This window comes from Catharus ustulatus, chromosome 21 (genome assembly GCF_009819885.2).
Source record: "Catharus ustulatus isolate bCatUst1 chromosome 21, bCatUst1.pri.v2, whole genome shotgun sequence".
Lineage (NCBI taxonomy): Eukaryota > Metazoa > Chordata > Aves > Passeriformes > Turdidae > Catharus > Catharus ustulatus.
Window position 1 is genome coordinate 7950670 of NC_046241.1, and position 22012 is coordinate 7972681.

Consider the following 22012-nt stretch of genomic DNA (forward strand, 5'->3'; position numbering starts at 1 on the left):
GGCGGGCGCGGGGCGGCGCTGCTCGGCTCGGCTCGGCTCGGCTCGGCACGGCTCGGATCGGCTCGGCACGGCTCGGCTGGGCTCGGGGCGGGCTCGGCGCTGCCGCTCCCCCTGCGCGGGCCCCGGCGCGGAGCCGGGCGCACCCGGCGGAGTTACATTGTTGGAGTTTGCCACAACTCCGCGGCGTCGGCTGCAGCCGCTGCGGGGCCGCTGCGGGGCTGCGGCTTCCCCGCTGCCTCCTCCTCCTCCTCCTCCTCCCTCCCTTCCTCCCTCCTCCTCCTCCTCCTCCTCCCCGTGGGTGTTTTTTTTTTTTTCCCTCCCCTCCTCCCCTCTCCCCCCGCGCTGATTTCCCTCCCCTCCGCCCGCCCTGCCTGTGTGTTTTCGCCGCCGCTCTCGCCGAGCCCCTTGGCATGAGTTAAGCACCAGCCATGGACACCAAACACTTCCTGCCGCTGGGTGAGTTCTGTTCCGAGAGATTCTCCGTTCCTGCCGCGGGGGGTGGGGGGTGCTTGGGGACGATAAAATCAGCGCCTGTCCTGCCGCCTTCCCCCCCGGCCGCGGCTCCGCTGCCCGTTCCCGGCAGCGCGCTCCGGGGGCGGCGGGCGGGGGATGCGCTCGCCCCTTCCCCGGGGAGCAGCGCGGCCCGGCCCGGCCCCTGCCCCCGGCCCCTGCCTCGGAGTTGGCTGGTTTTGTTTTGGTTTGTTTGATTTCGGTCGTGGCGCAGCGCTGGGATCGGCGGGCCCGCTGTTGGAGGAGCGGAGCCGGGCTGGGCCGGACCGAGCCGTGCCGGGCCGGTCGGGCAGCGAGCGGCGCTTTGGAACGGGGCAGCGGCAGCGGGCTGAGCCCCCTCCGCGCCCGGGCCCGCCAGCCTCTGCTTCCTTCCCCCTCCTGCCTTCCCCTTCGCTTTATTTATTTTTTTCTTTAATTTTTGACTTTTCTCCTTTTTTTAAATTTTTTTTTTCCTTCTTTCCCCGCGGCATCCGGGGCGCGCAGCCGGGCAGGGGGAGCAGCGCATCGCCGGCTCCCGGACCCGCCGCGCTTGGGACTCTCCTGCTTTTTGTTCTTATTTTTTTTTTTTCCACCACCCCCCCCTCCCTCTCCTCCTTTTAGCTACGTTTTAAACCCTATTTCCAGCCGGAGTTTGCCATCGTTTGGTGACTGAGTCAAGTCCTGGCTTGTAAGGGCGAATGCCTCCTGCGTCTCGCTTCCAGGAGAAGTGATATTGCAGAGCTCAGGGCTCGGGCTGGGGGGAAGAAAAGTTTGAGTGAAGTCGCCTGGCGCCAAGTCCTGGCGAGGGGGAAGAGGGGCGAGTGCTGCCATCCCTGTCCCTGCTCAGCCCGGGGCTCCAGCGAGCGAGCCATGGCCAGGAGACCATCCCAGACCATCCCTCTGCCTTCCCTGGGCTTTAAATCTGTGCCTCTCCAGCCTGTGCTGCTCTGTTTGGTTCATTTCTTTCCCTTATTTTTTATTTAATGCGTTTTTGTTGTGGTGTTGGTTTCTTTTTTTTTTTTTTTTGCTTGTTTTGTTTGTAAATTGCGATTTCGGTCGTTCCTTTCAAAGAGCAGAATAAATACAAAGGAGCAGCACAAGCCCAGCTCGCTGAGAGGGTTTCCAGGGCTGTGCTGGTCTGGGGGGTTTGGCAGGGAGACTCTGGGCTGGCACAGATGGAGGTGACATCTCCGTGCCCCCCAAAATCCCAGTGCCCCCCCATTGACTGGGCTGGGAGGTGGGAGATGCTGCTGGGACCAAAAACATCTCAGCTGCAGCGTGTCCTGGAGCAGGTCCTGGTCCCAAAATCAAACCCAAAATCAAAGCAGCTCCTTGTGTTGGGGTCCAGTGCAGCTGTGGGGGCTCATCCCAGCAGAAGGTGCCTCTCTTTCCTCGCTGGAGTGGTTTAAATTAGGGTGGCTGTTTGGGGGATTCACATTTCCATGGATGCTCTTGTGGAAGACAATCCAAATCTCTGTTGATCCGGGCAGGCTGAGGCCTCTGTACGTTAGCTGTGTTTTCTGTCAGTCCTGAACTCTGCTCTTGTGCTCTAAATGCTCAAAAATACGTTGTGTTATTAGTCAGGCTGGTTTGAGGGAGTAGGAGGGGGAGAGTCTGTGACTGCTGGCTCGGGGAAGGGTTTTCACACTGGTGCAAGTGGAAAACAACTGATTTATCTGCTCCTTTAGAGCTGTGTGCCACACACCAGGAGCATCCCCAGGGAAAACAGGGCAGCCCCCCAGGACAGCTTTACTGGGGGAGTTAAAACTTCCCATCCTCATCTCAAATCCATCTGTCTGTGGGAGCTGTTTGGGGTGTGTGGTCTGGGATTGTGCTGCAGCAGAGACTCCCAAACTTTGTGTGCTGGTCTTTGGTCACTGATCACTGACAGAAATCTCTGTGGCTGCTGCAAGTTTTGGAGGGGGAAATCTCAGTCCTGCTCTGGGCAGGGCAGGCAGGTTGTGTCTAAAAGCTTGTAGGATTGAGGGGAATGTGAGCTGAGAGCTCCCCAGTGAAACCAGAGCAGAGCTGGACGAGCCATGGGGCCTCTTTAGAGGTGGGATGGTCCTAACCCCACCAGCTCCCAGCTCTGCACAGTGCCAGGGTGTTTCACCAACCCTATCTCATGTCATTTTTGGCAGCTGCTGTTGGAAAAACCAAGGGGAGAAAAACAGCCCAGCTTTGTGGGGTTTGTTGCCCTGCACTCCAGTCCAGGCCTGAGCTGGGGAGCAGCAGCAAGGTGGCCACAATCCCACTCTGACCCTGCGTCCCCATCAAAATCCCAGCCCAAAATCCCAACAAGGCCAACCTGGTGGTGGTTCCTGGCCAAGTCCTGCCCGTGGTTACACTCAGATAACCCTGCTGATGTCATGGCTGGAAGTGTGGCCAGCACTGGGCACTTTTAATAGTAGTATCTCATTTTGCTGCTTCTCTGGAGAGCTCCCTGTGAGGACAGCACGTCCCTGGGCATCTCCCAGGCTGGCTGCTGTCACCACTGCCAGGACAACCTGCAGCCTGGCACGGGGGCTGTGGGCACAGGTGAGGCTTAAAACACCTCAGGGTCCAGCAGATGCTGCCTCAGAGCCATCTGGAGTTCCAGTCCTGCCTTTACTAGGCTTAGCTTGCTCAGGGCTGTCCAGCTTTTGTTCCTCTGCGTTGTGCTGGGTCTCCAGGAGGAGAAAATGTAGAAAAATCTGGGGTGCAAGTGTTTTTGGGGCTGTGGGCATCACCTCTGGTGGGGTGCATGGGTTGGGGTGAGCATCTGATGTGCAAGACAAGCACTTGGTTCTTCAGGTGCCTGCTTGTTCTCTGACTTTACAATGCTCTTAATGCTTTGTTTTCCCTTTGCCCATTCCCTGGGTATCTCTGGGGAGGAAAAGAGGGGTGGTGAGCTCGGGGAACTCTCCCTTAAGGCTCAGCTTTGTGGGGGAAGAAACAGTTAATGGGTGTCCGAGGCTGGTGCTTCCCTCCAGAGGTCACTCCAGCAGGTTGTCACCTCTGTGTGTCCCTCTTCCCAGCCCTGCAGCCGTGCCAGGGCTGCCTGCAGCTGCTCAGGATGTGGGGTGAGGACTGGCTGTGCTGTACTCAGTCCTGCTGGGGCTGGAGGAAAACAGCAAAACAACCCCCAGGTCCAGCTGGGACAGCCCAGGGCTGGGGGCTGCTCTGTGTGGGAGGGTGAGCATCCATCAGGCACCTTCATCCTGCATCTCCTGGGCTGGGATTCATCCTACATCTCCTGGGATCTGTGTGTGCCTGGGATCCATCCTGCATCCCCTGGGCTGGGATCCATCCTGCATCCCCTGGGATCTGTGTGTGCCTGGGATCCATCCTGCATCCCCTGGGCTGGGATCCATCCTGCATCCCCTGGGATCTGTGTGTGCCTGGGATCCATCCTGCATCCCCTGGGATTTGTGTGTGCCTGGATCCATCCTGCATCCCTTGGGCTGGGATCCATCCTGCATCCCTTGGGCTGGGATCCATCCTGCATCCCCTGGGATTTGTGTGTGCCTGGATCCATCCTGCATCCCCTGGGCTGGGATCCATCCTGCATCCCTTGGGCTGGGATCCATCCTGCATCCCCTGGGATCTGTGTGTGCCTGGGATCCATCCTGCATCCCCTGGGATTTGTGTGTGTGCCTGGATCCATCCTGCATCCCCTGGGCTGGGATCCATCCTGCATCCCCTGGGATTTGTGTGTGCCTGGATCCATCCTGCATCCCCTGGGCTGGGATCCATCCTGCATCCCTTGGGCTGGGATCCATCCTGCATCCCCTGGGATTTGTGTGTGTGCCTGGATCCATCCTGCATCCCCTGGGCTGAGCCTGGATGCTGCACAGAACATCCCTGGGTTTCCACCTCACCACAGTGCTCAGTCCTGCCCTTCATACCCTCAAAAACTGGCAGCTGCTGTGACAATCTGCAGGGAGCAGAACTTCTGGGAGGTGTGGGAAGTGTCTGAGCATCCCAGTGAGGAAGGAGGAATCTGCCCCACGTGTGTTTGGGGCTGTGGGAGCAGGAGGTGAAGTCTGGTTGTGTCCTGCTCCTTCTTGCCCTCCTCTCCTCCTTGATATGCAAAACAAGGCAGGAAGGAATTTTTGCTTTTTCCAGAATCTGGGCAGTGACAGTGAAATAAATCCTCAGCGTCCCTGAGTTTGTTCCACATCGTCCTGCAGTGTTGGAGGGAGCATTTGTGTTTCTCAAATTTAGGGCATTTTATTTATTTAAAAGAGAGTGGGGGAGAAAGCCACAGAATTTGAGTTATTCATTGCAAATATTATTATTGGCATTTTGCTCCTGTTGAGGGGAAAAAAAAAACCAACAAGGGGGGAATCAAAACATTTCACTGGAAAATACACCCTGGCTTTGTCCCACCCACATCTTCAAGGCGAAAATAAATATTTATTAAGAAATGGGTTAAAAACCTTCTTGTTTAGTATTGTTTTCTGGGAGCAGGAGTGGGTTGCCGTATGCCACAGCCCTGCCACTGGGCTGAAATTTGGATTTTTTAGGTTTTTTTTTTCAGGATGGTTAAGGAAAGAAGCAAACAGAGGAGCTGTGGGTGCTGCAGGACTTTGGGGTGTGCTTTGGTCCTGCCTTGTCCATGGCCTGTGTGCCTTTTCCTGGGGATTGTGTGTGCTCAGAGTATTCCCCAAGGCTCCCAGCTGCCTGAAATCCCCGAATCATTCCTGCTATAAATATCCCAGCAGTGAGACAGCAGGAGCTGGTGGCCCTTGGCAAGGGCTGTGGTGATGGTGTGGGGACACTGAGGGGTCCCTGTGCCTCCTCCTCTGAGCCAGAGCCTGGCATCCCTCAAACCCCTGCTGGCCAAGAGCTGCAGGGACCTTCCCTGCGAGCTGGGCAACTTAATTGGGCTCTAATTAATCCAGTGGCTCTGATTCCCCTGTCGGAGCCATCCTCCCTTTCCATGGCAGGGAAGGAGCTGGGGCTCTCCTCGCTGTGCCCTGGGGTGTGGAGGGACCTGGGGGGTGTGGAAGGATCTGGAGGGATGCTCAGAAGTGTGGGGGGATGCTCAGAGCTCTAAGGGATGCTCAGAGCTCTCAGGGATGCCCAGCTCTGTGTCCGGGATGCTCAGAGCTCTCAGGGATGCTCAGAGCTCTGTGTCAGGGATGCTCAGAGCTCTGTGTCAGGGATGCTCAGAACTCTCAGGGATGCTCAGAGCTCTGTGTCAGGGATGCTCAGAGCTCTGTGTCAGGGATGCTCAGAACTCTCAGGGATGCTCAGCACTGTGCCAGGATACTCAGAGCTCTCAGGGATGCTCAGAAGTGTGGAGGGATGCACAGAGCTCTCAGGGGTGCTCAGAGCTCTCAGGGATGCTCAGAGCTCTCAGGGATGCTCAGAGCTCTGTGTCAGGGATGCTCAGAGCTCTCAGGGATGGTCAGAACTCTCAGGGATGCCCAGCCCTGTACCAGGATGCTCAGAGCTCTGTGTCAGGGAGGCACAGAGCTCTCAGGGATGCTCAGAGCTCTCAGGGATGCTCAGAAGTGTGGAGGGATGCTCAGAGCTCTCAGGGAATCTCAGAGCTCTCAGGGATGCCCAGCCCTGTGCCAGGATGCTCAGAGCTCTGTGTCAGGGATACTCAGAGCTCTCAGGGAAGCTCAGAGCTCTCAGGGATGCTCAGAACTCTCAAGGATGCCCAGCCCTCTGCCAGGATGCTCAGAACTCTCAGGGATGCCCAGCTCTGTGTCAGGGATGCTCAGAGCTGTCAGGGATGCTCAGAGCTCTCAGGGATGCTCAGAACTCTCAGGGATGCCCAGCCCTGTGCCAGGATGCTCAGAGCTCTGTGTCAGGGATGCTCAGAGCTCTCAGGGATGCCCAGCACTGTGCCAGGATGCTCAGAGCTCTCAGGGAAGCTCAGAGCTCTGTGTCAGGGATGCTCAGAGCTCTCAGGGATGCTCAGAACTCTCAGGGATGCCCAACCCTGTGCTAGGATGCTCAGCACCAGAGGGATGCTCAGAGCAACTCGGGATCCATCCCAACTCTTCCCTAATTGCTTCCTAAAAGGCCCAGGTGGGCTCTCCCAAGTCAGTCGAGCTCCAAAGCAATAGGGGAGGCAGCCTGGGTGGTTTTATTTTAATTGATTTTGTCAGGAGTTGCTGTATTTTATTACATTTAAAGACTAGACTCTGGAATAACTTTGAACGTTTGACACGCACACAAAAAGCAGCTTTCTGACATTTTCCTCTTTGCTTGTCTTTTATTTTATTTCTTCCCCTCTCCTCCTCCTCAAAGGGAAGCGTGTGCCTGGAGGGAGGACAGAGGAGGAGGAGGGAGGAGCAGTTGTGTCTCTCCAAAGGCTCCTCAAACATCAAGGCAGCGCGGAGCAGATGAAATAATATTGCAAATAAGGATTTAAAAAACCCTACAGAAGGATCCCCACACATGCCAGCCAGCTCAAACTGCCAGAAGATTTTCAGACAGAAGCAATTTAGCCTGGGAAAATGCTCTATTGTTGAGATGGAAACTGGCTGTGAGACCTTGCCTTTTCTGACAAGGTTTGGCTTACAAAAAGCAAAGCAAAGTCAAGGAAACAACCTGAGTTTTTATTTAGAGGGGAGGGAGCTTTTCAAAATGGAGGGTGTTTTCTGAGATAAACAGGGAACAATTCCCTTGTGAGAAAGGGAAGAAAAGGCTCAAATTAAGCCCAAAAGCAGCTCCTCTCCTTTGAAATTTTGTTTAACGTGGAGTTAAAAAATAATCCTGTTCAAACAGACCATTTCTAAGCACAAAAAGCTCAGGCTTTTTTTTTTTTTTTCCCCTTTTTTCTTACTGTGATCCACAATAAAAGTTCCAAGGTTGCACCTTGGGGCTGTAATTCTGCTCAGAGCCATTCCTGTGCCAGCTCCTGCCTCTGCACCTCAGGAGGGGATGGATCTCACCCTCAGCTCCAGATGGGACTGATCCAGGTGGGAAACTGAGGCAGGCAGGAGAGCCTGAGCTGGGAACGGGTGTGGGGTGCTTGTGAAACCTCAGCAGCTCCACAGAGCTCCCCTGGCCTTTGCAGGGTCCAAAAAAACCCCCTCCCCAAACTGCTTTTTGGCCCAGGAGCAAAGAAAAGCTCCCAGGTGGGGTTTGTGGGCGAGCCAGGTGTTCCCTGGGAGAAACACCCCAAAGATTTTGGGTAATTAAGCAGCAGGATGGGGGCTGGCATCCCCTTCTCTAGCAGGAGATAATCCCTCACTCTGTGGTCATTGCTCCTTCTTCCAAACCCTGGGGGATTTTATTTTATTTTATTTTTTTATTTTTTTTTTGTTAAAGACTTGTTTATTTGGCTGGCCCAAGTGGAGGTTGGTGTTGTGTTTGGGTTGGGGTCTTGTCTGAGCCTTTCCCTGGATCCCATCAGCTGCAGAGCCCAGAGATAAAAGGGGCAATAGCAGTATTGGGGACCAATAAAATGGTAATGGCATTCCCAGCTGCTTGTTGCTTTTCATGGGCTCCTCTTTTGTGGAGTTTTGGCTTTCTTCAGCTTTACAGACTTGGGGAAAAAAAGAGGAAAAAAAAATGCAGGGAGGGGGAGCAGAGGGAGCCTCCTGAGATTTACAGCCCCGAGCTCTGGGGCAGATCCTTTGTGCTGCCCTGTGTCATTTCAGCTGGCAAGGCAGAAACATTTGATTATTGTTTTTCCATTTCTGGCTGACAAGTGAGTGCTGGAGGAGAGTTGTTTTCTTTCTTTCTTTCTTTTATTTTTTTTTTCCTTTGCTGTGAACTCTGTGGGCTGCTGCGAGACAATTTTGTTGTGGGCAGCGCGTCTCCTACGTGCCCGTCCTGCAGCACAGTGAGGCAACAGCAGGGCTGAGGCAAGAGGGGAAGGAGGATGGTGAGGGGATGAACTTCCAGCCAAAATCCAGCCTGAGGCATGGAGATGGTGGGAGAGGGGGGGATCTTCCAGCCAGAATCATCCCTGAGATGTGGAGGTGGCTCAGCCTGGGGATGGTGAGTGGTGGCAGGGAAGGATTGGATCAGAGGCAGGAGCAGAGCCTGGGGCTCACATGGAGCTGGGGGAGCTGTTTCTGGAGATGTGAGGGGTGGGTGAGAATGGTGTTTTTGGAGATGTGAGGGATGGGTGAGAATGGTGTTTCTGGAGATGTGAGGGATGGTGAGAATGGTTTGCAGTGCTGCAGCTTCCCAAAGACAGCGTGCAGGTGGGGGCTCTTGGAAAAGGGAAATCAATGAATGAGAAACACCCTTTGTGCACTGTTCATCCACACTAAACTGGGCTCCCCTTCTGCCTCCAACCCTTTTTTCAGCCCCATTAGTGTGAGCTGAGGGATTTTATCAGGCCTGGGGAGCCCTGGTCTCAGTGCAGGGCAGGCTCTGGGGATGCTCCAGCACATTGTGGTGAAGAAATCCCTGACCCCACACTGCATCCCATCAGTGTTGGGGCTGCTTCACACCCCACAGCAGCCCTGGGGGGGGATGTTGAGTGGGGTGAGCAGGAAATAGAGGCACCAAGGAGGGACCCTTGAGCGAGTTGAAAGGCGCTGTCTCGGAGCTCTGCACCTGCGTGACCAGCCCTCCCTGCTGACCTGCACTTGTTCAAGTGTGACTTTCAATTGATCATAAAAATCCAGCGTGATTCACAGCGTTCCTGCCCTGCAGCCTGCAGCCTCCCTGCGCTCACCTAGCGTGAGAGAGCAGATTGCCCTCCAGTTCATCCTGCTCAGCCTTAATGGGGAGCTGCTGCTTACTGGGGCTGCTCCCCCCCTGCACTCCTGGAATATATTAATACATACACTGCCTTAGCATTTCAATTTAATTTTTTTCCCCTCAAATTTATGAAGAAAACTCCTCTCCAGGCGAGCTCCCAAAGGTGGGGATGTGGGGAGAAGGGAGGGAGGCGCAGCTCCATCCCGGCGCAGCCCCCGCGTGCGTGCGTGTGGCTCACAGACAGTGAAATTGCACCCTAGAGTTATAAAGCAATTGTCTAGCTCAGCAGCAGAATGAGCATGAAATGGTGCAGAAAGCAACTAAATAAAATTGGGTAAGGCAGATGCATGAAAATAATGACATCTCTATCCTGTAGTCAGGCGCGCTCGCTCTTCCTCGCTGATAAACTTTTATAACAGACTTTGCATTTATTTTCCTGGGAAACTCTGCTGCTGGGGAGATGTGTGTTGGTGTGGGGTGCACCCCCTCTCCTGTTTTTTGGGGTGCCCCTCTCCTCCCTTGCTGTTCTGCCTGTCTCCCTCTTCCTTGGTTTTGTTTTCAGAGCGGGATTTTTCTGCTCAGCCGAACACCAAAGCGATAACCTTTGTGACTTCATTTCCTTTCTGGTGGCCGTGCCAGGCTGAGGGAGCCCTGGGAGCTGGTGGCTCTCAGGGTGGCCTCCCACATCCCATGCAAATGCTTTCCTGGGCTGCTCTCATTTGGAATTTTCTCCTTTTCCCTGCAGGGCTGGGGTTGGGCGGGCTGTTGAGTGGGGTTTAGGACACCAGCTTGGTGCTCTGTCATCCCTTCTCCCTGGTGATGGCTGGTGACACCAGGGCCACCTGCTCCCTGCTATTTATCCAGCTGGATGGATTAAAACGCTCCCAGTTTGGGGCTGGAGAATTGATTCCTCCCCAGCCTTTCCCCTGGGCTCTGTGCTTGGAGCTGTTGGCCTCAGCCTCCCCATCCACTCCCAGGAAACTTCCAATGTTTTGCTCGCTTTGTGCCAGGATCCCCGTGGAGACTGGGAACAAGCAGCTCCTCTTCCCACCCAAGAGGCCCTGTAGGTGACATTAGGTCTGTGTCCCCGCTGTCCTCATGTCCCTTTGCCTCTGATGGCCTCGCTGGGCACTGCTCCACGTGCTTGTGGTGCCAGGGATGCCCTTGGTGGACACGGTGCTGCCTGCCTGGATGCTCTGGACCGAGCTGCTCGAGGATTCTTTTCCTTGTCTGCAAGGAAAGATCAGCCCTGGGCTGTGCTGGAGCCTGGGGCTCACCACCCAGCAGCATTTCCATCCCTGATTTTGCTTTGCTGGGATGTGTCCCCGGGGTCCCAGATTAGCTGCTCCAGTGCCTGCCCGTCACACGCAGCCCAGCGTGGATCTGCTCAGCCCCGGAGCACAGCAGGACAGGACACGGCATTTCCCCCTCCTCCTGCACAATCCCAGCTCCTCTGGAGTGAGGCAGAGCAGGAGCTTTCCCTGCAGGGATTTTTCTGGCTCTGGGCAGCCGGATGCCAAAGCCCTGCCAGCTTTTTTTGCTGGTGTAGCACCGGAGCGGCGAGGAGGAGGAGGAGGGAAATGCACGCGTGCAAAAATCAGTGTGAAAGCATAAATCAGGCCAAGAGTGAAAGGTTAAAGAAATCCAGAGGAAGCAGAGTGATGTGCGTGATAGAAAGGGGTTTCCTGTACCTACAGAGGCCACCCAGGCTCCCTTCCTGCCGGGGCAAACCAAAACTTTCTGCACCCCTAAGCGAATTGTGGTTGGTGCTTGGGCACGCTGTGAGCCAAGCCTGGGTGTTAATGCCTTGTGCTTTACAGGCTGCTCTCCCAGCCCCTGCTGTGGGATTTATTTATAGGATGCCCAGCAGATCCAGTGCTGGAAGGGCAGGATGCAGTGACCTGTGCTGCCCTGAATCCACGTCCTCTCCGCTGCTGTCCTTGCTGGTTTTTTACACTGTGCTCCTCATCACGGCCCGGATATCAGAGGGGCTCCAGGAAGAGTTAAGGCTCCTGGGACAATTACCTGCAGGCCCTTATTTAAGCACTTAGGAAGGCTTAGCTGATCCCAGCTGGAGATAGGCTGGCCCCAGGCCAGCAGGTACCTGTTGTGTGCAAATGTGGGAGACTTTAAACAGCTCCAGAGCCAGGACTTGCTGGGAACAGGACCCCCAGAGGGCAATTTGGGGTGGCTGATGCTGGCACCCTGAATTACACCCTGCCAGCACATTTCTGCTGCTTCTAAGGTTGGGATTTTGTTGGCTGGGGGGTTTTGGCAGTGTTTTGGTAGCGGTGCTGTTCTGCTTTACTTTGGGGTGTCACCCTCCTCTCCAAGCAGTTCCCTTCTGGCAGGTTGCTCCCTCTTCATGCCTCACCTGTGGGGCAGGTTTGTTCTGTGGAAATCAGAGGCCATCAGGCTTTGTTGAGCTCAGGCTCTGGCTTTTCCCACCAGGTTTTTTTGGGATGGCTGAGTGGTGCTGGGTGCTGCTCCAGTTGTCCCAGTGTTGAGCCATGGGAGCTGAGGCTGGGCAGGCCAGGAGAACCCACGTCTGGCGAGGCTCCACGGCCTCTAGGTGTGTGCAGGAAATGTTGCAGGGCAGGGATTTCTTGCAGCAGGCCCTGGGAGGCAGGTCACAAACAGCAAGGTGCCCATCTGGAACCCCAACCCACGCACACAAGGGGAGGCTCCTCCTCTGCCAGCGCCTCCCCAAAACCCTGGGGACACTCAGGGGATGTGGGGCTGGTCCAGGAATCCTCCAGGGCTCTTTCTTGGAGCAGTTGGATTTGCCTTTGGATGCTGGGAGGTGCAGCACCACGCCCTGGGGGCACAGCTTGGTGGAGCACCCCAGGAATGGTTTTGGGAGAGCCCCAAAACTCTTAGACAAACCTTGGGATACAGCCTGGGAAGCAGTGCCATGAAAGGTAAAACTCATCCCTGAGAGCAGAGAGATGCTCCAGCCAGTCCTGCCCAAAATCTGGAGCCCCCAGACCAGCCCTTAGGAGGGAGGAGAGCTTTGGGATGGAAGAGTGCTGGGTAGGAAGGGGTGAGCCTGGAGCTGGGTGTAGGGATGTGCCTGCAGGGTGGGAGCAGCCGGTCCTGCCAGTTCTCCCAGCCTCTGGGAAATCCCTCGTGCTGCAGTCGAGGCCAGGATGAGGTCCCAGGTCCTGCTCTGCCACCACCTCCAAGCTGCTCAGTTTTAAGTCTTTGAGAGCCCAGGCTCTGGGAAAACACCCAGAGAGTAAAAGGCAGCTTTGCGTGGGAAGGCAGAGCCAGTGCACTCCTAATTCAAAGCACCTTTACAAATGAATAAGGTAGAAATGACTCTACCAAAAAAAAAAAAAAAAAAAAAAAAAGAAAAGAAGAATCCAACCCCATTGAGCTGCCTGTAATTGTCAGTGTGGAAATCACAGGCACATGAGGACTTGCAGTGAGGGATTAAATCCACAGCCTGGATTTTCCAAAGCTCCCAGTGCTGATTCTAAGGGTCCTGTGGACCTTTGGGCAGAGGAGCTTTTGTCAGGGTGGATTTTTGTGGCCCCCATGGCAGGATCTGGAGCTCAGCATTGATTTCATTGAGTGATTTCAAGATTGCATCGGCTTAACCAAGGGCTGGGATTGACCTGCAGTGATTTGCTGACTTTATTATTAAGACAATGATGGGGCTGAGCTGCAGGAGAGGGATTTCAGTGTTCTCTGCCTGGTGGGATGACTTGGAACTGCACTGGCAGCACTTCCCCAGTTTTTCAGCCCTTTTTGCTTTGAGGATGTAAAATCCTGAATGTACCTTGAGAGTTCATTGAGGAGAAGGATTTTCCATCCCAGCTCTTGGCCCTGTCAGTATGTGCAGAAGAAGAACATTATAAGGAGCTATTCATCATTGCAATTATTTTATTAAGAGAACACTGTGTGCTGGGGAGCTGGAAGAGATGGAGCTTTGGGATGTTTTCAGCATTATAAATACGGGTTGGTTACATCACCCAGCTTTTAAAAAATGGTGTGTGTCCTGTGAGAGAGGATTTGCAGACAACCTTGGAGAGGAGAGCCAGGTGGCTGCTCCCAGCAGGGACAGCAGTGCCACTTGTCTCTGCCTCTCCCTCAGGAATGAGGAGAGAAATCTCTGGGCTCTGCCAGGCAGGAATTTGAGCCTGGACATGCTGGGATGGGCTCCCTGGGGACACGCACATCATTCCCACACGAGGTGGCTCCTGCACAGCCAAACCCCAAAATGCTGCTCTGGGGGTTGGTTTGCAGATTTCTGTCCTGTGCAGGTTTTTCAGGGGTCACCCACCTCGGTGCCACCTCGCCCTGCTGTGCCAGGGCTGGTGGCTTGGCTGGTCCCTCTGGGGCTGGCACCTCCAGGTGCGTTATCACAGGGTAAAGTCCACCATGGGAAAATGCCTGGTGGACTTTTAACTGGAGTCCTCTGGAGAGCCCAGCTTGGAAAGCTTTAACTGTTTCCTGGCAGCCTCTGCTGGAAGGTGAAGAGAGAATGGGCTGGGGTCAGCTCCCTGCAGTGGCCATGGGGATGTGCCAGCTGTCCTGGGGTCACCACTGTGTGTCCCCACCCCTCCACTGGTTTTGTTGTCATAACCCCAGCTCCTGACCCAGCTGTGCTGTCCCAAAATGCTGCTTTGGGCATGTAGGGGCTGTTATGCTCCTCAGGACACAGCCAGTGTCCCTGCCCTGCTGTCCCTGCTGTCCCTGCTGCTGTGTGACCTCAAAGGATGACCCGTGGGTGGGGAGGGATGGGCATCACTCTGCACCATCCTCACCTGTGGGAAGGTGCATCTGCAGCTGAAAGGGGCTTTGGCACTGCCATTTTTGCTGTCCCACACTCCTGCTTTAGGCACCTCAGTGCCTGGTGGGATTTATTTCATCCTTCTTCCATTTGCCCTTTCCCTTTCTTTTGTTTTTCAGCTTTTTCCCCCCTCCGGGGTGTGAGTTTTGTTTGCTCTGGGTGGGTCTGTGAGCCCTGAGCAGGTCCCCACACCTCTCTGTCGTGGGGTGACCGACCCATTCTCAGTGGGGACAGGCCAGGATGTGCTCCCAAAGGGGAGATTGATGCAGGGTGGGATTTTGGGGATGGCATGGCTGGCTGTTCCTGCAGGGACAGGGGGGAGCTCCCCATGTGCCACCAGCTGTGCCCTCAGTGGAAGTGATTCCTGGGTGAGAGATTCCCACTGTGGAAGCCTTTATTACCGGGCAGAACTAGGTTTGTTTTGTTTATCATCCATTTACTTGGCTTTGGAGGCATGCCCAGAGTTCTCCAATTTTGTGTGTGTGTGGATGTGTGATTTATTAAGATTCAGGGCTGGGGTTTTTTTTTTTTTTTTTTTTTTTTTTTTTTCTGGTTGAATTTCACTTCCTCAAAGTGACAGGCCGTTTGAACAAACTTCTTTTGGATAATTTCCTCTATAGTTTTAGACAACCTCCTAAAAATAAAAGAGAAAACATCACAACGTGGTCGATAATTAAAAACCGCCCCATCTGTGACTGGCCTGAGCCTTGATTTCTGTAACGAGGAGAGCTCAGAGGGGAGGAAAAATTCACTTTTTGGGTGCTTGGAGCTTTTGACAGCCCTTCAGGGATGGCTGGCTTTGCTTGTTTGGCTGTGGGGCTGTGATCCCACATGTTCTCCTGTCCTCATGCGAGCGCTCCATTAAAAGCTCCGTGCGTGTCTCAACCCCTGCCAGCTCCAGCTTTGGTTTCCTCTCCTTGGCTCGGGCTCTTCCACAGCAGTCAGGAAGAGGGAGGGAGTTAAAAAAAAAAAAAATCCATTAAGAAAGGCTGGAAAATGTAATAGGAGCCTGCAGAGAGCAGGTAGGCAGACACCTGTAGCTGGGCTTGCTGGCGGGTTCTGCCCGGGGTTTTTATGAGGATTTCGTAAGTGTGGGTTTCGAAATGGCTCAGGGAGGGATTTTGCTGGGTGTTCTCCGGGGCTGTGGCGCCAGGAGATGCTGGAGAGCCCCAGCAGGGTCAGGGCAGGGCTGGGGGAGCGCAGGGTCCCGGGGGGCTGCGCTGTGCTGTCAGCACAGAGATTGAGATGAAGGAAAACTTCCTTTCCCACTGTCCCAGCTATAAAAGCATGAGAGAAAGAGAGAGAGAAAGATTTCCCCCAGGGATCAGCAGTGATAAAAAGGCTCTCTTTTGAAAAGCAGTGAGAGGAAAGAAGTGTGTCTAATCCTGACAGAGAAGAAAGGGAGAACATCCCTGTGCTGTGAGCTGGAGGGACCCTGGTGTGGAGGCAGCAGCCCAGCGCTCCTGCCTGCTGCAGGGGGTTCCTCTGGGCAGGACACACAGAGATTTTATTTCCTGGCACCCATTTGGGTGGGCTTGGGGAGCTCCTGGGAGCTGGCTGAGGGCTGGGGAGATGCTGCTGCCTCATCCCCACATTGCTCAATCCCTGCAGAGGAGCCCTGCGTGGGAGAGGCTTGCACAGATTTCCTCTCCCCTTTCCCCCTTGGCCCAGGGGCTGGAGGAGGATGGAAAGGGGAGCTGCAGCCCCGAGGCAGGAGGGATGTGTGTCCCCAGGGCAGGTGTCCCAGGGACTGCTGCATTCCTGGATCCCTTTTTCCTGTGATACGGGGCTGTGCAGCTGGCCTGACTGGCTCTAGCTGCCTTTTCCTCTTTCCTTTTTTCCCTTTCCCTTTTTCTTTCCCTTTTTCTTTCCCTTTTTCTTTCCCTTCCCTTTCCCTTCCCTTTCCCTTCCCTTTCCCTTCCCTTTCCTTTTTCCCCTTTCCTTTTTCCCCTTTCCTTTTTCCCCTTTCCTTTTTCCCCTTTCCTTTTTCCCCTTTCCTTTTTCCCCTTTCCTTTTTCCCCTTTCCTTTTTCCCCTTTCCTTTTTCCCCTTTCCTTTTTTCCCCTTTCCTTTTTCCTTTTTTTCCTTTTTTTTCCTTTTTTTCCTTTTTTTTCCTTTTTTTCCTTTTTTTTTCCCTTTTTTTCCTTTTTTTCCTTTTTTTCCTTTTTTTTCCTTTTTTTTCCTTTTTTTCCTTTTTTTTCCTTTTTTTCCTTTTTTTTCCTTTTTTTCCTTTTTTTCCTTTTTTTTCCTTTTTTTTCCTTTTTTTTCCTTTTTTTTCCTTTTTTTTCCTTTTTTTCCTTTTTTTCCTTTTTTCCTTTTTTTCCTTTTTTTCCTTTTTTTTCCTTTTTTTCCTTTTTTTTCCTTTTTTTCCTTTTTTTCCTTTTTTCCCTTTTCCCCTTTTTCCCTTTTTTCCTTTTTCCTTTCCTTTTTCACCATTTTTTCAGTGACAGCCTCAGTGTCCAGGCTCACTGCAGGAGCTGCTCTGTGCCCCCTCAGTGATGGGGCAGTGGAGCCCTGGCTGCTGCTCCTGAGCTCAGGGTGCTTTTATTGCTGTTGTGGTTGATGATTTATTTCCAGCAGCATCCGCCCCGTCTTGTGACTTGATTAAAAATTAAAGCAAACACAGTGGTGTGGGGTGGTGTGGCTGCTGTGAGCCCAGGGTCCCTTCCCTGAGCTGTGTGGGGTTCCCAGCCCGTGGAGTGGGACTGGAAATCTGGGAATGGGAGGGACAAGGTGGATGGCAGTGGGATGAGCTGTGTGGCCAGGAGGGGATGGAGAGGTGGGATCAGCAGGATCAGGATCCTTCCATGGACTGACAGCTTGTGAATGTTTATTTGTGTCTCCTTGAGCTGAAGAACAGTAATCCCCAGCCAATAAAGTCCTCATTAGGCTGAAATTAATGAGTTTATGTTTCAAAATACACCACCAACAACACTCAAACCCACAGCCCTGCAAAGGGAGCTCTGTCAGGAAGGGATGGGTGGATGGGGCAGTGGTGGAATGGAGCAGCTGGGCAGGAAAACCAGGCTGGCACTGGGGTGTAGCTGCTCCTGCAGAGCCTGGTGGGCAGTGGCACAGTCACAGCATGCTGCAGCCCCGGGATGTGCTGTTGGGAAGGGATTTTGGAGACACCCATCAGCATTTTGCTGGCTGGTGGGCGAGCACGGAGCATCCTTGTGTGCAGAGAGCTGAGCCTCATGGCTTTAGGGACAGCACCTCTCCTGTCTCAGTGTCACTGCTGCCCTGAGACTCTCCTTGGTGGCAGCAGGAGACCAGGGCTGGAATTCTGGAGATCATCCTGGGATGTCACAGCTGCCAGCTCCAGTGCTGGGAGTTTGTGCTGCAGCCCTTGCAGGGGGTTTGGGCAGAGCCCACCGCCCTCTGCTCGTGCAGGGAGGGACCCAGTGACTCAGGAACCCCTCACAGGGAAAGGGGAGCAGGAGGTTTGCTCACAGCTCTTGTGAAAGAACACACAAGCTGGCTTGAGACCTATAATTAAAGCGGGTGTCAAGGAATGAGGTGCAAATTCCTCAGGGGGCATCGCCTGACAGTGGCGGCTCCTCCCTGGTCAGGGGCTGGGGAGAGGCTGGTGCTGAGCCCCCCAAGGAACAAATGTGAGCCCCCAACTCCTCTCCTTGCCAGCAGTGAGGAATTGATGTGGGTGTGTGTGTCCTGTCCCCATCCTGCAGCTCCAGTCAGCACCAAGGGAACCATCCCTGTGAGCACAGGAGTGTTTCTGGTGCTCAGTGGGTCTGCCCTGGGCAAAAATTCCTCCTGGGAAACATGAGGGACCTTAGCAGGGACAGAGCTGGGCACAGAGGGGGTTTGGGGTGCAGTTTGGGAATTGCAGGGGAACAGGGGCTGAAGCAGGATGGGGGACTGGGGGCAGACCAGAGTCCTTGTTGGGGTTGGAGGGACCCTTGGGGACACGTCCTACTGGGTGCTGGCAGTGCTGGCAGTGCCACCTCGATGGTTTCATTCCCCTGCAGTGCCTGTGTTGCCCCCCAGCACGTCTGTGAGGGCAGGGAAACTGAGGCACAGGGATGATTTTGTGTGTTTGCTCTTGCACTGGTCCCTTCTGCAGCCACCCCTGCCTGCAGTCCCTGGTGCCAGCAGCAGCATCCCAGGGGTCCCTCCATCCCCCAGCTCCATCCCTGTGGCTGTGATGCCTTCCCAGCAAATGCCAAATCTGCTGAGCAGACGGAAAAACAGAAAAGAGGAAAAAAAAAACCCAAACCAACACCCTACCCAATAATATGAGGAAGAAATGCTGGTGTGTCCTGGGTGGATTAGTCGAGACTCCTTGCTGGATTCCTCCAAAGGGAGGTGCTCGTGCTGGAAGCTGGCCACCAGCTGGGCCTGCTGCATTTTTCCTGGGTTCTCTTACCATTTGGGGACTGAACTTTAGTCTGAAAAGATGTATTTTTAACTCAGCTGTGTCTGGAGCTTTGTCTCAGCTTCGGGCTGCTTGGTTTTCTCCTGGCTGTGCAGGGAGAGGGATGTGGTGGGAGGTGAGGGCTGGACCCTCCATCCCAGGCTGGACCAGGAGGAGGAAACAGAGAAGGAGAGGTTTGTTCTGACTCAAGTAAAACCATTACAGAAGGTGCTGCTGCTTGGCCAGGCAATGGGAATGGTGTGCCAGGACAATGGCAGCAGTGATGGAGCCATGGTGTTGAGAAAATTGTGGAAAACAAGGAAGGCACGAGTACCTTGGAAAGGCCTGAAGCCCCAACATGCAGGACTGATGGACCCAGCCATCATTACCTTGGAAACAGCCACTGGAGTGTGCAGAATTCCTGTCTCTGGGGGCTCCTTCCCCTCCCTCCCAGCTGTGGAGCTGTCACAGGGCTCTGGCACCGCTGTCCCCTGCGTGCCACCTGAGCTGAGCTCAGCCTGGCAGGGCGATAGGCTGAGCCCAGAGCTCTGCAGAGCCGTACTGGGCCCGTTGTTTATTGTAGCTTGCTGGCCACAGTGGCTCTGCAGGGTGTCACTCCTTCCCCTGCTGGGGTCAGAGCCTGCCCAAGCCAGCAGGACAATCCGGGCTGTGTTTTCATAATTAAAACAAATAAAACAAACCCGTGCGCGGCGTTATTTACAGTACGGGCTCGGGAAGAGTCGAGCTCAATATTGTTTCCTCGCAGAGTTTTTCCCTTTGTGGCTCACACACGAGTTTGTTGTTGTTGGCTGCTCCCGAGGCTGCGGTCTCGCGTGCCGGGGCTGCTGCCGGCCCGCAGCGGGCGGCCGGAGAGCTGGCATGGGGTGTCAGGGCTGGGCTGTGTCCATCGTGGGCATCCCTGAGAGCTGGCATGGGGTGGTCAGGCTGGGAGAGCTGGTGTGGGGTGGTCAGGCTGGGATGTGTCCATCATGGGCATCCCTGAGAGCTGGCATGGGGTGGTCAGGCTGGGATGTGTCCATCATGGGCATCCCTGAGAGCTGGCATGGGGTGGTCAGGGCTGGGAGAGCTGGCATGGGGTGGTCAGGCTGGGAGAGCTGGTGTGGGGTGGTCAGGCTGGGAGAGCTGGCATGGGGTGGTCAGGCTGGGAGAGATGGCATGGGGTGGTCAGGCTGGGAGAGCTGGCATGGGGTGGTCAGGCTGGGACAGCTGGCATGGGGTGGTCAGGGCTGGGAGAGCTGGTGTGGGGTGGTCAGGCTGGGCTCTGACCATCGTGGGCATCCCTGGGAGCTGCTGTGGGGTGGTCAAGGCTGGGCTCTATCCACTCTGGGTGTCTCAGGGAGTTGGTGTGGTGTGGCCAAGGCTGGGCTCTGACCATTGTGGGCATCCCTGGGAGCTGGGGTGGGGTGGCCAAAGCTGGGCTCTGTCCACTCTGGGTGTCTTGGGGAGCTGGTTTGGTGTGGCCAGGGCTGGGCTGTGTCCCCTGTGGGCACCCCTGGGAGCTGGGGTGGGGTGGTCAGGGCTGTACTCTGCCCATTGTGGGCATCCCTGGGAGCTGGGGTGGGGTGGCCAGGGCTGGACTCTACCCACTCTGAGTATCTCAGGGAGTTGGTGTGGAGTGGCCAAGAATGGGATCTGTCCACTCTGGGTGTCTTGGGGAGCTGATTTGGTGTGGCCAGGGCTGGGCTTTGTCCATCATGGGCATCCTTGGGACCTGCTGTGGGGTGGCCAAGACTGGGCTGTGTCCATCGTGGGCATCCCTGGGAGTTGGTGTGGGGTTGCCAAGGCTGTGCTCTGTCCACTCTGGGTGTCTCAGGGAGGTGGCATGGTGTGGCCAGGGCTGGGCTGTGTCCGTCATGGCCATCCCTGGGAACTGGTGTAAGGTGGTCAAGGCTGGGCTTTGCCCACTCTGGGTGTCTTGGGGAGCTGGTTTGGGGTGGCCAAGGCTGGACTCTACCCACTCTGGCTGTCTCAGGCATGTTGTGGCCAGGGCTGGGCTCTGCCCATCGTGGCCATCCCTGGGAGCTGCTGTGGGCTTTGCCCACCTTGCTGCTGTGGCTCTTGCTCCATGGCCCACCTGGGGTTATCCATGCAAAGCCAGCTGTGCACAGCAGTGATTGTGGTGCTTTTGTGAAGGAACGGGTTTGTTTTTGCTGCTTGTGGGATTTCCTGGTGGCACTGCAGGGATCTCTTTGGGGTGAAATCTTTGGGGTTTGCTGCAGAGGGGTGGCAGGTGATTTTCCAGCAGGGACCAGCACCGTGTGCTGTTGCTGCATCCCTGAGAGAGCTGCAGGGTGTGAGCCCTGGCAGTGCCCCAGGCAGGATGGACAGGGCTTGTGGGCTCTGGGGGGAGCAGCTCTGGCTCCAGACCCCCCCAGGGTTGTGCTGAGGGCGGAGAAGGGGACAGGGAAGGGATGCAGCTGCAGCCCTGGGGTGTTGCACACCCAGCAGTGTTGGTGCCCCCTCGGGTGATGCTGCAAGGCACACTTCTTACCAGGAAGGGGACATTGATATAAAACTGTCCCATTTTCCCCCTGCTGCTTTCAGGGAGGGCTGGGGTGCAGAGGAAGGTGAGCACCCCCTGTGCTGAGCTGCAGATGCATTCCCGTGGGAAGCATATGGCACTAATCCAGTCCAGATGGGAATTTGCTGCTGTTGCTCCAGCCCTGCACGCAGGGCCAGGCAGGGCTCAGCCTGGTGGCCACATCCCCCAGGGATGTCCCCAAAGCCACCCCTGGGAGGGTCAGCAGGGTGGCACAGCTGGATGGGCACAGAATCTGCACTCCCAGAGCTGGCTGAGCTCACCAGCACCTGCCTAGCAGGGCAGGGCTTAAAGCTGAGCTTAGGGGGCCAAAATCTGGCTAATGAGCTAATGGCAATTAATTAACTGCAGAGCACTGTGCAGATATTAACTGATGGTTTGCTGTGAGCGTGGTTACCCGCCTGGCAGGCTGAGGTGTGGAGCAGCACTGAGGTGTGCTAACAGCAGCACTAACTCCAGCCAGGGCTAATCCTGCTCCTGCTGATGTGCTGAGCGCTCCCAGGGGCTGCAGGCTCACATCCCACCTCTCTATTTTTCCATGCAAGCTCTCTGCACCCACAGACTTCAGAACCTGAGCATCTCCCCATCCCTGTGAGCGATTCAGGGGGAGGCAGTGAAGCCAGGATGGATGTTCCTGGTAACCACCACCCACACAGGCTCTGTGTCTGCTGCCTCTCCTGCTCTCCCAGGAGCTGCAGCAGTGTCTGTGGTGCCCACAGCACAGTGCAGGGTTTGCAGAGGGAGAGGAGCCAGCTCCTGGCTGGATGCAGGACATGCTTTGCTGCAGGTGCAGCTATTTTTAAATCCCTCTGGACAGAGTGGTTTGGCCCCCGTGCACTTTGTGTTTGTTTGTTTATTTACTTCTTTTGGCCGCTGAGGAGTTTGTAGAAATGACTCAAACATTAACTTATTTTGACAGCTTTTGGGGAAGGGATTAAATCTCAGAGCCCCATTGTGCAAGCAGATCTAATTTTAGGCCTGTGATCTTAAAATAGAAGAAAGGAGAGGCAAGAAAAAGCAATAATTAGGTGTTTTTCCCCGGGCCAAGGAAAAACAGGCTATGAGGTGGCCCCAAGGAAGAGATGTGGCTGCCCACAGCCAAAGTCAACACTTTGGGAGGTGGCTGG

General features: G+C 55.0%; 1 protein-coding gene across 1 annotated transcript in view; it reads left to right on the forward strand.

Annotated features, from left to right (window-relative positions):
• The first annotated feature begins 337 nt into the window (after window positions 1–337).
• RXRA (retinoid X receptor alpha) overlaps window positions 338–22012 on the forward strand; it is a 106811-nt gene continuing 85136 nt past the window's right edge. Inside the window, exon 1 of the mRNA XM_033077867.1 lies at window positions 338–456. Within this exon, the coding sequence (XP_032933758.1) occupies window positions 429–456 (28 nt within the window). The 5' untranslated portion in view covers window positions 338–428. The remainder of the gene's footprint in view (window positions 457–22012) is intronic.